This window comes from Papio anubis, chromosome 5, assembly GCF_008728515.1.
Source record: "Papio anubis isolate 15944 chromosome 5, Panubis1.0, whole genome shotgun sequence".
Classification (NCBI taxonomy): Eukaryota; Metazoa; Chordata; class Mammalia; order Primates; family Cercopithecidae; genus Papio; species Papio anubis.
Window position 1 is genome coordinate 40206339 of NC_044980.1, and position 15781 is coordinate 40222119.

The window sequence follows — 15781 nt, forward strand, 5'->3', positions numbered from 1 at the left end:
CAAATTAGGAGTAACACTTGTACAAATGAAGCCATTTACATACATACAAACAGACATACACACACAGACACAAGTACATATAAGTATCTGTATGCATACATATCTATAAAGACAGAGAGAGAGACAGGTCGAACAAATGAATCTTATGGTGAAAGCTTTTTGAAAACAATGATTATTGAAACACTAGCTTTCCATAGTCTCCTTGGTGTTCTTTCTCCTCAAGGATATGTAGCTTGAGGAGATCGCTTTCCCCATCTGTTGAATAGAATATCCCAAATATCCATTGTCAGCTGCTCTGCTCTGCTGCTGTGCTGACCTGTCTTGGGACATGGCCTAGGGTGGAAGGGCAGGGCTGGAAAGCTGCTCTTTATGGAGATAGGTACTGTCTCATGTCACTATAGCTGACTTTGAACCATTCTGAGTCTCAGCCTCTAAGTGAGGATTTTCCTGGCTCTCCAAACTGCTAAGATGACTGGCACTGCAGCTGAAAAACTTCCAAGAGACTAGACCCATCCCTTCTGGGTACGGGCAAGGAAAAGGCAAACTGGGCAACAGGCGGGTTGTGAGCTGGAGTGTGTCCCCATTGGAGAGAAATAAAGAATCCTTTGGGTTCATGATGTAGAGAGAGTAAACGAGTAGAAGAAAGAGAGAGAGGGAGAGAAAGAGAGAGAGAGAGAAAGTCCAGGGAAAGTAGGCCCGGCATAAAATCTGTGGCCCAGTACTTTGACTTTACCCGCATTCCCTCCTGGCAAGACTCCAGGGCACCATGCAGTGTTGAGTGCAGCGCAGACTGAAAGCCCGTCCATGTTGGCATGTGCAGCCTGGTATGCTCTGCCCCCTCCACCCCTAGGCTTTCTGTTTATCCTCTGGCCTTATCCCTCTCTGGGGTGTCTCTTCTTTTGACTGGGAGCCAGGAGTCCTGGATTTTAATCCTTTCTCTGCTGCCAGTTAGCTCTGTGTCCTTGCACAATCAATTAGCATTCCTCTTGGCCTCAACTTCCTTATTTAATAAAAAGAAATGGTGAAATGAGCAGTAGGCACAAGGCAAGAAGGATTAAGCCCAGTCATCTCTAACTCCTTTCATGTTCTATGTCAATGCTTCCTTAGGAGGTTCCATGCTAACATCCTATCAGGGTTTGCTTTCTTGAGGCAAAGCCATACGCTTCAGACCTTCTCTTCTCTTAGCTTTGCCCACTCTGTCACCAGCATAATTCACTTTCCCAAACCCCTAGACCTGACTCTGCCTTCCAAGATGACAGATAATATATTAAATGCAGCCAGTGCCAAGCAATATTAATTTTACCTAATCTGCAAGAATAAGCATGGGACTTAGAGTCAAACAAACCTATGTAATAATCCTAGCTTATTAATTAAGGCATGACTTTAATATGGGATTTTAAAGCAAGGTATTAGACATCTCTCAGCCTCAATTTCCACCTCTAATAGATTTAATAATACCTAATTTGTAAGGCTGCAAGGCCTTAAATGGACACAAATCATGTAGAGCTCTTAGCACAGTGCCTGGCACATAATGTGGGCTCAACAACTACAGTTGTCTTCCTTTGCCCAGCTGGGTAATATTGGTATATACTCACAACCACATCCTAAAAATTCTGCCTTACAAAAGGTGATCACTGTGACCATGAGACTAAGTGGCCAGGGCTACCCATCATCCAATTCCAAGGGACGTCATCCATATAAAATGATACTGTAAATGGTATTCCAAGGGGGCAGCACTGTCAGTAGGGCTGAAGTCAAACCATGTCAGGATTTTTACCTCTCTTTCTAGACACTTGTTGGCATGCTACTCTGTTTCCGCCTTTAAACTGGTAGCTTCATCTTCAGTCTCTTCCTTCCTTACTCAACCTACATAATTAGGTGAGTTTCATCTCCGGAGGTCCAGTTCTGATTTGCCCTCCTCAATATCTTCCTAATATATGCCTAATTCAGCCAACCATAATCTCCCCCTTCACTTTTTCCTCAAGTCATCCCCTATGTTCCTTTGCATATCACTCTGTTTCTCTAACCAACTCTGATTTCTCTTGTCCTTAAGATTTCCTACCTCCATGCTTTGCTCTTGCTATTTCCTCATCCTGAGAAGTTACCCCTACCCATGTCTGCCTATCACAGTGCTTTTTGTCAAAGCCAGCCAAAATCTTTCCAGATATCTCTCTCCTCTAAGTCACATAGGTCTTGATATTTAACTCTCCTGTTTCTCTCCAATTTGTGTTTAGGTCTTGCATGTTCTTGTCTTTTCAAACCTACTTGATGCTTGATAGGAACAATGGCAAATACCAATTTTAATATGCCTCACAACACTTAATGCAGAGCCGTACTCATAGGAGCTGTTCAACAGATAAGTACTAAATTGAACTCAGTCTACCTGAATGTACTGCCAAATTTGATCTAGATATTGTCATTTAATAAGATGAAAACAAAGTTGCAGTCACTTCTTTGGATTCTCACAAATAGCAGGGAGATAGGACTATGTAATGGTTATAAGACTGCGTATCTGAGATCAGTCACTTGAAGTACAGTGTCTAGAACAGATTAGGCATTTAAATGTTTGCTTTTGTGAATAAATGAACAGATAGAGCAGCCTAAATTTAAATCCTGAATCCACCTTTTCTTAATTGTGCTATCCAGCTAAGTTGGTTAACACTTCTAAGGCTCAGTCCCTTTATTGTTAAGATAGGATAGCAATAGTACCTACACTTGGAGGTTTTATAAATATTGAACCCAATCATGAATATAACACAGTAAAGGATCTAACAGATAGTGAACCCTTATAATAGCCCATAATAATAATAAGTTATTATTATTGTTATATTAATCATTATCTAACTTGTTGGCCTGAACAAATATTGTCTAATTTAACTCAGCATCACTTTACTTGCACAGATGCATTGCTGCTTAAAAATTCAGGCAGGTAATATGGCTACATTTTTTAAATTAAAAGAAACCTGTAAGTTAATAAACTTCTACAAATTAGGAAAGGACTTTACTCAAGTTGCACACCTTCTTTTTAAGAATGTGTGAATTGCATGGGGGTGGGGTGCAAAAACTGGTGTTTGAAAAAGAAATTAAAAATAAGTCTTTAAGAAATAAAAATCTGTGTCTTTTGGCATTGCTACAGTGTAGAAAATGAATCTGCAGTATTTAGAACCATTGGCCAGATTGAAAGCTATGGTACCTAAATCCAGGCTGGATTTAGTTTCCCTGAAAGCCACCCACAACTCTAAATGCTGTTTTCTAAATGTGTGTGCTCACAGTTTTGTTAATCCAAATATTAGGTATGATTTTAAAAATTGTAGAGAAACTAGCTAGTCAAATACAGGATCTTAGAACTGTGGGATTTTACAACTGAAATGGATCTTGGAGGTAATCTAGCTCAAACTCCAAATTTTGCAGATGAAAATATGTAAGGCCTAGAGCAGTCTTATAATTGCCTGGTAACTTTCCTTTCGTGGCACAGAAGAACTTACTACAACTTTTGGTGCCATCACAGGACTTTATGAATGAATGGCTTTTGCACAAAAGCGAAGAGGACAATGTCAGAATCAGTTCACTTCATAGGCTTCATCACTTGATAAGAAGAGAAAGTCAACAAGTTCTGGGGAGTCAAGTGCTCCTTCACTGAATAAGTGATAAGTATTAATAAATTGCCTTTGCAAGGCATGACCCCAGAGCTGACAATAAGCTTTTCCTGTAGGTTCCATGCAGAAGGCTGGAGTATGTCCAATAACCAAACCAAACCAAAACAAAAAGCTGAGCTTCACATTAATATAACATTCAGAATACAGCTTTGCAAATGGTTAAAAAGGAAGTCTTTCTAGTACTTCTGAGACTAAACTCCACTGGAGAATGCCAGCACATCTATAATGACAAGGTTCAGATATATTGGCAAATTATTGGTAAGTAATTTTCATAATCCTATAGAGGAAAGAATTAGTTCTACATATGGAGTCTTCATTTCTACTTTTAAAATTTCTTTTTCTGTTCCTTTTTCTTGTCAATGATACAACTCTACTCTTCCAAATATATAAGCTAGAGAGGCAAGTAAGAAGTTCTGAATTAAAGGGCTGAGAGCAGTTTTTAAAAATTAATTCCATGTGCTGTTAATTAAGTGTTACCCGAACAAAAGTTAAGTGCTTGGAAAACACTGCATTAGTTAAATTTAAATAGGATTCATCACTAAAACATTCCTTAGTGCCTTTTATATGCTAATGTACACTGTGACTCCTTTGGGAGAGTTGTGTAGAATATAATGTTCAGCACTTTCCTAACTGATTTGATTTTTTTACCCACAAATCCTACTTTAGTAGTAGTGTACTAGAGCATGAGTAACCAAAAAGCAGTTTAACTATGACTTGAAAACTTCTAAATTACATCAAATGACGTAAGAGGAAAAAAATGAAAACCGTTTATCTTTGAGTAAATTCTTGGCTTCTTCAAAGGATGATCTCTACACAGGTAAAATGAAGGTAAAGTCCTTGGCTAAAATGCAAAGCAAGGATTTAATATGAGTAAGTGTTTTCCTAAGCGTAGAACTATGCTGGAAGCTGGAAGAGCTGATAGGAAGACTTGCATCATGCCCAAAATGTCAAAGTTAAAAATGAAGCTTCTTTCATTCAAGGTATGGAGAGAATGGAGGGAGTTGGAGTCAGTTCCCTCCCAGGCTCCTGCTGCCTTTTCACCACCTCTAGTGACCCATCAGAGATTCTTCAAAATCTGGGGACTCTATGGGATACAGTTAAAAACAACACATTTTTATATGTACACAACTCCCTCACTTTCTAAGTTTGTGAGAAAGGGGGTAAATTACTAATTAGCAGAAAAAATAATGTTTGTAGACAGCGGTGCTATAAAGCAAAAAGCCCTCTTGTTTTGATGAATACTTTGTTGCAACTAGCTGAGTTTAGGCTTGGGAAGCTGGAGAGAGTTGACTAGTTAGGCATAATCATCTAGATGTGTTAATCTAGTTACACAGTCATCTAGAATGTTGAGTCTCAAAGGCAATCTAAGGGTAAAGAAAGAAAATAAGTGAAAAATGGTAAAGCAGGAGAAGATTCAGTCAGAGGATATGAAGCTGAGGTATACAGTGTTGCAGATGTTGTCAGGGGCTGTTAGCCTAGGGCAGAAGATTTGTAATTAAAGACAAGCCTAAAATTCGATTTTAAATTATGTACATTATTGTGATTATAAGCCATTCCTGGCCTCTTCAGATCTTCAGTAAAATTTAAAAAATATTGTGGAAATGAACATGAAGCAAGTTTCATGTCTCAGAATGGGACATGGACAGACTGTGTGGGACAATTAAATCATAAAATGATATAATCCAGTAGTAGAAAGGGCTCCTACCATACAAATAGAAGAAATGTAGACATTAGCAGAAATCATAGAGAAAGCCAGGCACTTTAATAGACTATACAATGAATGGTTGGTAATGTTATTTAAATTTTAAGGAACAGAGCAGTCCCAGCTAATGGACCATTCTGAATAACAGAAGAAAGTTTTGATTTTATATGGAAGAACTTTTCCACTCCAATGACTTGGAGTTTCCACCACCAAGAAATGCCAACAACCCCCAAATGAGTTGGCCTGTATTTCTAATGATCAATTAGCCACATCTACTTGAATGCCTTACTCATGCTTTAAATTCAGCATGACCCTGATGGTACCTTCCCCACTTCCTCCCAAATCCCTGTGTCTTTGTTTCCTGAGTCTGTGAATGCTTCCATTACCTGTCCTGCTTATCCTGAACTCTTTTCTCCCATTTATACCACATATGGAACTAGTCACTGAACCATTTTAATTTTCACTGCTTGCATATTATCCGCTTCTGTGTTTTTTCGCTTCCCCAGTGTAGCTTGCATTACCTTGCTGAAACAGTTCTAAGCACTTATCAACTGCTCACTCTCTCCATTCCATCAATCCTCCAGGCTGCATCAATTATTACATAAAACGCAGATCATGTCAAGTCATGTTACTTTTAAACTTTATTATCTAGCTCCCCATTGCTCACAGGATGAGGGTCTCTGTAGCCTGGCTAAAAGATTTCAGGAAAATGTGTTCTTGCACCACTCCAAGCTTTAACTCCTTTCATTCTCCATCCTATATGCTATGCCACAAGGTCACACATACTATTTTCACTGCCTAATCTTTTCTCTTCATCTTTTGTCTTTTTCCACAAAGACCTTGAGTCCAAGCAAAACATTCACGCTCTGTCTCTTTAGCGTAATTCAAAATGTCAATGAAAGATAAAAATAAGAGATCTGATAAGGATTTATGTTCTTTCTTCAGATGATGTTTGCATTGTTTAACATTTTAGCACAAAAGAATAAATAATATGTATAATTCAGCATATTGTGTCACACTTGCAGGAAAAAACCTGTGATTGCTCAAGTTATACCTCACAGGTAATGAACATTCTACATGTTTGGCTGGGCTTGACCAATGAAGTGACCACTGTCTCAGGGGTAACCATTCCTTATAAGGCTGCATATGTAGTATAAAAGGCATAGGATATAGTTTGAGAATAGAGTTTGAGTATCCATGTTATCATTCACTGTTGAAGCGGTCTTAGGAAAAATATATCACTTTTTTGAACCTCATTTTTTAAATCTGTAAGACAATATCTACTTCTCGGGGTTGTTATGCATTTCAAATGGAATTAGGGATATTAAAAGACTCTGCAAATGGTGGAGAAAGGATATTGCAATCTATAAAGCAACACACAAATGTGAAAAAAGGGTGCTATGAAAAGACAACTAGACATGGAGTCAAAATACATGGGGTTATGGGTTGATCTGTGGTCCACAAAAAGACATGTTAAAGTCCTAACCCCTGCTACCTGTGAGTGTGACCTTATTTGGAAATTGGTTCCTTGCAGAAGTAATTAAGATGAGGTTATTAGAGCAGGCCCTAATTCAATATGACTAGTATCCTTATAAGCAAAGGAAAACACAGAGACACATGAGAAAATGGCATGAGAAAAAGGAGGCAGAGACTGGAGTGATGTATGTATAAGCCAAGTAACACTCAGGCTTGCCAGCCACCACCAGAACCTAGGAGACAGGCATAGAACAGATTCTCTCTTAGAGTCCTCAGGAGGAACCAACCCTGCCGACACTGATTTCAGACTTCTAGGTTTCAGAACTGTGATATAAGATATTTTTATTGTTTTAAGATACCAAATTTGTGGTACTTTGTTATTGCAGCCCCGGGGACCTAACATACGTAAGTGTGAATTTTAGCTTCATCACTTATGAGCTCTATGAATTCAAGTTAAATTATTTGAGGTTTTCCCCCTGACATTTTAAAGACACTTACCTTTCTGTGATTGTTTCTCTGAGGCCACTTGCCACCCCTTTGACTACAGTGCTAGCTTTGGGGGTCAGCACCACCTGAGATATAAAAAACGATCCCTTCTTTCTTCTTTCAGTGATGGATGCTTGAAGAAACTGGATCAGTTTCTCAGGGTCTGTGGTGTTGGCCCAGGGTGCTGGCATCATCTGCCCGGGCCAGAGAAAGGGCACTTCCAGAGCCACTGGACTATGGTAGAAGACCAGCACTTGATAGTCCTTCTCCCACAGGTACTTTAAACTAACTTCCTGGGCAAAAATCGCTGGGCACATTTTATTTCCATAGATGTCTTTCAGCATTTGGACCAGTTTTTCATGGTGATATTTCTGCATCCCATAGAAGTGGTTGAAGTCCAAGAACACTACCTCCTTATGGTGATCTGTGAGGAATGCATTGATCTCCTCAAGGCCTTCATTGACTTTGGCACTGAACAAACCATGAGCAAAATAGAGTTCATTGTCGGGGTCTCTGGGCTTGGTGGAAATTCGAAGATCAAAATAACGAATTCCAGCTCCTAGCTGGCCAGTAAAATTCATTGTCTGAGTGGCCAACCATTTCCGCATGAGCTTTTTGGCCACAGTTCCAAACACAGAGACAAAATTCTGGACAGTTTCTGGCTGTTCAGGACCTACTGGAGAGGCTTCATCAATGTAGAAGCTGAAGGAATCATGAGACCCTAGGAGAATAACAAGCATAGTGTGGTTAATTTCCAGGTCTTTGCCCTTCCCAACTTCTTTCCCTCTTGCAATATCCATATCTCTCCCTCAAATGAGACACAGGAAATACTAAGAAATTTAGTGCTAGTTATTTTTTATGCCTTAGGAGAGTCCTTTACATAATTTGACATAAGACACAGAACACTTCAATAGATCAAATTGGTTATAAAAAATAAGAAGATTTCGTTATCATTAAATTTAAAATTTAAATAATCATCTATTCTGTGAACCAAGAATGTAATACACTCACTAGAATTGGCTTTCCATATGGGTGACATAAGTGATCATTCATAAAGCGATATGTATGAAGACTCACCAGTACCCCAATACTTTACAGTCTTACCCTTCTCCTTGATTTTGGGTTGATTTTAAGCCTAGAAGGATTGTCTCAATGAATAAAGATGCCCTTTTCACAAGCAATCAGCATTCGAATTGTTACCTCATTCACTTTGGAAGGCACAGGAGGTCAAAGTGATAGAGGGAAGGAGAAATAAGACAAGAAGGCAGTACAATGCTGACATATTTAACTTCATTCCTGACCTTGTATTTGGGCAACTGTAAACTTAGATGAAGTCAAGTACTTTTCACATATTGAATAAATGATTAACTGTTCTTGCAAGTCAACAGCATTTAAAAATTAACAGCATTTAAAAATTGGCAGCATTTAAAAAGTAACTAATAGACTCTTCACAAATTTTCTCTCAATAGCATAAACTCTTTTGGGAATTGGCTTCTAAATTTAGAATAATTTCTTCCTAGGAAGAAAAAGGACTATTTATTTTATTAGTTTTGGCAGTTGCAAATTTCAAGACTCCAGAAATGTAGCAATGAACATGTGTGTGATTTGTCACAAACAGAGAGTGGCATTTGAAACTCTTTATTAGGACCCAATAAAGAAAAGTTATTTCAAGGTTGCATTTTATTTCTTAAAGCCTCCTTTAATTCTTAGGCATAACCCACTGAAGAGCTAAAATTAAATTAACATATTCTAAAAATTTCATACATTAGAGGGCAGATATGCTTTAAATTCTGACACCCTTTCCTGTTTCATGACCTTGTCCTAGTAACATCATTCCCCATCTGTTACTCAGGCTTCCTCTGAGTACACTTTGTTGCCCCATTCCTGATTTTCCTCCCTTGAGGCACATATTTTCCTAGTTCTTTCACTCCCCAACCCAAAACTCACATACATATAAATACACACAGGCACACACAAGAATCTTAAGTTTATCCATACAACACTTCAAAGCCTTGGTCTGATAAATTAGTTGAAGGATTTTTTTCAGTGATGCAATATATACCATTCGTCTATATTCCATATCTAAGTCTATTTCTATCTATCTATCTATCTATCTATCTATCTATCTATCTATCTATCTATCTTTCATCTATCTATATCTATATATCTAGCTTTAACAGCCCATAAGAATCACAAGTGCCTAAATTTCAGACACCATGGTAGGTTGTTAAAGAAAATAATTTGCAAAATATTTTGATACCCTGAAAATCACAACCTTTAAAATTTAGATAAGTTCTCAGAATGATTTGCTTTTTCAAAAACAATAAAAGATAACCCAAATATACAGAAATGGCATGTTTAATTTAATCTGAAACTGCATGTCTTATCTTTAGTAGATGGTGTGGCAAGAAAATGTCAATCCTTTCTGAATAAGCAAAGCTGGAAGTTAGGTTCTGATTGGTAAGTTTTAATAAACATTTAAATTGCTGCATACTGGTTTATTAGTTGCTATTCATCTGACTGCTAATTTAAATGAAAGCTAAACAAATGGTGCTAGAGCTCAATATATACAAAGAAGTATGTCTAAAGATAGAAATGAAAGAAAGTTTAAGAATAATTATGATTAAATGATCTAAGATTAGGAGAGATAATAAATAAATTTATTTAAAAATAAATTTAAACTCTCAAAATAAAAGTTAAAAAGTTAGTTTCAAGGCACATGAAGGGAAAGGTAGATGAAAGTAATTGGTTACTTCTGTAATCTAGTAGAAATTATACTTGGAGGCAGGCAAAAAGAGAATTAAGTATAACTAGATTTCTTTTACTAGAAATGAGTGGTTCTTTTTTTTCAATATGGCTTTAGTTTCACCTTTCTATCACATGGTTATGTGGCAAGTAAAAAAAATTGTAAAAATAAAATTTTAAAGGCAAGGAAATCACCACTTTTGAAAATACTGTGAAAGGATACTATACTTTCTAGAGTACATGATTTGTTGACTTTCATGGAAAGTAGCTTCTTAAGGTCAAAATAAGGGAATGTTAAAAATAAAAATAAACAGTCAGAAGGAGAAGCCAATGGTGGCTTCACCAGTATGTGTTTTAAGCCCGATGACTTTGAGGTGTAGCCACAGCACCTGGTATAAAATGGTGCTTCATACTGTAAATCTTATTAGAAAAGAAAATAGAATCAATAGATACAAAACAGTATCTATGCATTTTGTAAGAAAATATATAATCTACTTTTGGCTAAAAAAAATGAATATTTTGATGACTTTTAATTTTATTTGGAGTAATACTTCTCAATTTCAACATTTTTACGGAACCAGTAAGTTTTCTATTTGTTTGAATGTAAAGCAAAAATACAGCAGTACTTCATAACCATTCAATAATTGTGAGGAAAAGCCTAACCTCATGTCTTTAAAGCCAGGAGTCCTCTTTGTTCTTGAACTTTTCTGCTACATCTGGTCTGACATTTTGCTTCTATATTGACTTGGTATTCCTGGGCTTCTGACCTTTTATTCTTCTCTCATCCACAGTCTCAAACTCATACCTTGGACCTGGTACTTAATGTCACTCCTCTGATGTTGAATTTAGTTTCTCATCTTTAGGTTCCATTTGCCCTCTCTCCTCAGACAAGGGCTAACCACTCCCATTATACACCCAGTCCCATCAAGTTTGGTTGCTTTGGCTCTGAATAAGTAAATGTAATCAGAGCAACTATTTGTTTCATTTCTTGGAAATAAGCACTTTAATTTGTTTCTCCTCAGTGTGATAAATTGTACCGTCATTCAGGCACTGTGGGAAGCCCACTTCTAAGATGGCACTTAACAATCCTTGCCCTCCTGCATTCATATCCCTCTCTGTGAGTGTGGGCTGAACCTATGACTTGCTTCTAATGAATACATAAGACAAACATGATGGGATGCCCTTTCTGAGATTAGGTTACAAAAGGTTATAACTTTTGTCTTGCTACTTTTTTCCTTGCTTTGATGAGTGAACTGCCATGTTGGAGAGGCCCATGTGACACAGAGGTGGGAGTGGCCCTTGGCCAACAACCAGCTGGGAGCAGAGGTCTTTAGACTAACAGCTCTCAAGGAACTGAATCCTGTTAACGGTCAATGAGTAAGCTTGGAAATAGATCCTGTCTGAGTGAGACCTTGATTGCAGCCCTGGGAGAGAGACCAAAGCAGAGAACCCAGTTAAGTAATGCTTAGATTCCTGATTCATAGAAGTACCCAGAAACTCTGTGTTGTTTTGCGCAACTAAATTCAGGGGCAATTGGTTACACAGAAATAGTTAACTAATATAGGCCATCTCTTTGTGGTTAATGAGGGGACTTGTGGCCAATAGACCCAACTGGCTAAAAGGAGAAGTTGGAATTTCAAAGAAGAGAAATTAACTATGTTTATGTTATATGCATGTTTCTATTATTGAAAACTGTATCAGATATGAGAAAAAATTTTAAAGATGGTTTAAAAAATATTGAATTCACAAATCGACTTTCTTTTTTCCACATACTGTTATGGATGATCTGAGATATCATCTGGCCTAACCAATTGGCACATAGCATCAATTTTATTACCTTATCAGTGTGGAACATGTGTGTGTGTAATCATTTCTATATTTTATGATTTCCAGTAGTACTGGACTTAACTTCTTATCCCGTCATTTGGTATGGTAGGAAGATTGCCCCTAAAACATCCTTCTCCTGGTGATAAGACCTATATAATCCCTCCCCTTGAGTGCAAGGTCTATGATTCCATATTGTTCTTGTGATTATGTTACATTATATAGAAATGAGATTTTTAAAAATATGTAATTAAGGTCCCTAATCAGTTGGCTCTTAGTTAATCAAAGAGAGATTATCCTGAGTAGGCCTGACTTGAGCAGACAAGCTCTTAAAAGAGGCAACAAGCTGCAACAGATATTTTCCTGTTGCTCTTACAGAAGCAAAATGCAATGTTGTAGAGAAGGCCATATGGCAAAGGAAGTCATAAATAGCTCACTAAAGTGGTATAAACATTTATTTAAACTGAAAGCATCTGAACAATCAGCAGCAACAGAAAAAAAATATTACTTAAACTTAAGCAGACCCTCCTGAAAATATAGTTGCCATTGCCTCCCCTTCTGATTGAAAAAAAGACTGATCCTTATCACCAGAAAGTGCAAATATAGCTGTCCATAAGCATCATAAAGCCCAGTAGACCATTCCATACTTTTCCAATTAAAATCTTAACCTTTTTGTTAAGTTTAGTATGTGAGCCTTTATTTATGGTTATTCAGGGAGTTACTCCTCACTGAGCACTCCCATCTGCATACCATGCATGCATAAATAAACCTTGTGTTTTCATCTGTTAATCTGTCCATTGACAGTTAGTTTGCAGGCCACCAATCACTGGACCCAAGATGAAAGGGAAAGGTTTTCCTCAAAATATAGTGAACACTAAGTAGCCTCTAGGAGCTGAGGTCTAAGCTCCTACAACTCAAGAAACCACGTTCTGTGAACAACCAACAAGCTTGTAAAAGGAACCTTAGCCGCAAAAGAGATTGCAGTCTTGGTCAGCACTCTGATTTCAGCCTGGTATCATCCTGAGCAGAGGTCCCAGCTAATTCATATCCATAGTCCTTATTTACAGAAGCTATGAGAAAATTTGTATTGTTTAAGCCACTATATTTGTGGTCATTTTAATGCAACAATAGAAAACTAATACATTTGGACACTACTTAAGATCATCTGTATATGTAGTGTCATACGAGTATTACAGTATAGTTGAGACAATTAGTGCGAGTATTCTGTAATGTTTAGACTGTGTGTGTAAAGGGATATGAATGACTTGAGGCAATTACATCATTCTGATTAAAGGCCCCCAGTAACTGGAAGTAAGTTAGCCTCTCTGTGTAAAAAATTGTATCTACTACTAATTCTATTTTGCAAATGTTTTCTTCAAGTAAAATGGTCTACCTTCAGATGGAAAGAAATGTTCTTATTTTTAAACTAATGAATTGCTCATTCAGTAAAACATTTATCAAGCACTTGCTATAAGTGTTGTTATTATGCTAAGTATAAGACAAGTATTGTTTTCATTCTCATAAATTTACAGCTTAATATGTGATGCACATAGATAAATAATTATAGTAGAGTTGGTAATGATTCTTTAGTCACTATTGCATAGCATGGGGTAGAGAGGAGAAAATGTGTGATAACTGATTATTAATATCAATGGGCTTATGCAAATAATTTTAAAAGAGCTAGACTAAATGCAAAAGTAGCCTTGCTTTTTGGGTCAAATGATAAATGGCTCTTGGGAGCCACACTAAACAGGGTACACAGAATGGGAGCATTTGCATCTGGCTAACTTTGCCTTAGTTTATTGCTGTGGACTAGTTGGAAACTAAAAAAAAAAAAAAAATTACATACAATCCTTGCCCTCAAGAGTCTTATAATTTAATTAGGGAAGTTAGGCATAGACACAAACAAATGAATCCTTATACCAAATAGCATTCCTTCATTCTTTCAACAGACATTTACTGAGCGTCAGCTGTGTTCAAGGCACTTATAATTAGGCAGTGGAAGTTAAAGACAGTCGATTTGGATGTGGAAGGAAAACGTGCACTTCTATTTTTATTTATATATTTATCTTAAAATAATAAAAATTAAGCATTAATAACATTTTACATATGTATTGCCACTGTCACCTCCAGGATAGTCAAATACAATATTCAGTACTCAAGGTATTTTTTTTAAAAAGTGGGAATTCCACTGCCCTGAATGGTACCCTCATTCATTTGATCAGATTGTGTTGCATTGCAGTTTGCTGTAATATCCTGGCTGGTTAAGTAGACTTTAGACTTGCAGAGTTTAATTATCCAAGCACTCCCAAAATAGACATGTGATTTTAGAAGTTATTTTCTTTTTCATAAAAAAGGTCCAGACTAAAGATAATTCAATTAAGTAAATAAGAAATCTAAAACTGACACCTATACTTTTATTATGAGCTTTTCATTAGTCATATGACTGTATTATAATTTTAGCTAATAGAAGGACAACCAAAATAATATGAAATAACTAAGAAGACTACCTGATATGTGGATTCACTTTTACTATTAACTATGAACTTCTCCCTACGTACGTATCATGTTTTGTAATACCAGTTCATAATAGAATAATAACACTACAATAATAAATGTTTTAAAATAACATATATTTTATACTTTATTTGTATAGTAATGCTTGTATAATTTATATATAAATGTTTTTATAATATTTATACGTATACAGCACTTTCATAAAATTTATGGATAAATATACTTCTATAACAGTTTCTTGCTTGATTTTTTTTTTTAGTTGATAGGAAGGCCTCTAATTTAATCCACTGGAATGATTAGACTGGAGGAACTAAGTAAAAATGACTTGAATCAGAAAATACTGGAGACAGAGAAACCAGTTAAAGCCTATTGATGTGCTAGTGATTTGAGATATAGAGCGTCTCTGTGAAATAAAACGTACTGAAAAACTTCAGCCCTCAGTGCTTCTCCCCATGTTACAAGATACTGGCATCAGAAAACACCACAAAATGAATACCATTCTTTACTCCTTCCTTGCTTCCCAAATCCCTACTGGGAAGTAACATTTAGCAGTGTGAGAGTAATGAAGCAGAATACCTCCTTCCTCCAGATACCAACACAGATGCATAAGAAGACATAGCTGAATTTCTGAGCAACAGGTGTTAACTTACAAAGCCCAAGGTAAGCTGTAGTGTGTTCTTTGCAATTGAAGTCAAATATCCCAACATGAGAAGAGCCTCTCTGCATATAGACAAAGATAACCAACTGTAGCTAAAGGCTTCCATGTACTTTCAGTACTCAAAATAGTCATACATCTGGGCATTCTGCCAGTCAACACCATGTCTGCTGTTGATGTTGGTAATAGTAACCATCAGAAACTTCAGGAAGTGAAAGAAGATCTCCCATAGAAAAGGAAATCATGGTCAATATAATTTTTGTGATCAATTTGTATTTCTTTTAAATTTTCTAAATGTCTAAAAATATACACATCATATATATTTTACATGGTAACTTTCAGTTAACTAGAATTTTTTACATTAACATGTTCCTTTTAAAATTATTATTATTGAAGAATAATGTACAGACAATAAAATGCATTCATTTTAAGTATATAATTCTGTGAGTTTGATAAATGTATGCATCCAAGTAATTGCCACCACAATCAAGATACAGCACATTTCCACCACAAAGGACATCCCTTGTGACCCTTTGTAGCAAATTCCACCTATCCACCCCAAGATCCAGGCAACCACTAATCTGCTATATATCACTCTAAGTTAGTTGTGACTTCTCTATAATTCCATATAAATGAAATATACAATATGTACTTTCTTCAGTCTGCCTTCTTTTCCTTAGCGTATATATTTTAAGATTCATCCTATGTTGTTGTATGTAT

The 15781-nt window shown here is 36.6% G+C and overlaps 1 protein-coding gene across 1 annotated transcript in view; it reads right to left on the bottom strand.

The window, feature by feature from the left end:
- The window catches only part of PLCXD3 (phosphatidylinositol specific phospholipase C X domain containing 3), a 186847-nt gene that overhangs the window by 57320 nt on the left and 113746 nt on the right, over window positions 1-15781 (bottom strand). The window contains exon 2 of the mRNA XM_003899620.5: window positions 7333-8041. Coding sequence (XP_003899669.1) covers window positions 7333-8041 — 709 coding nt within the window. The remainder of the gene's footprint in view (window positions 1-7332; window positions 8042-15781) is intronic.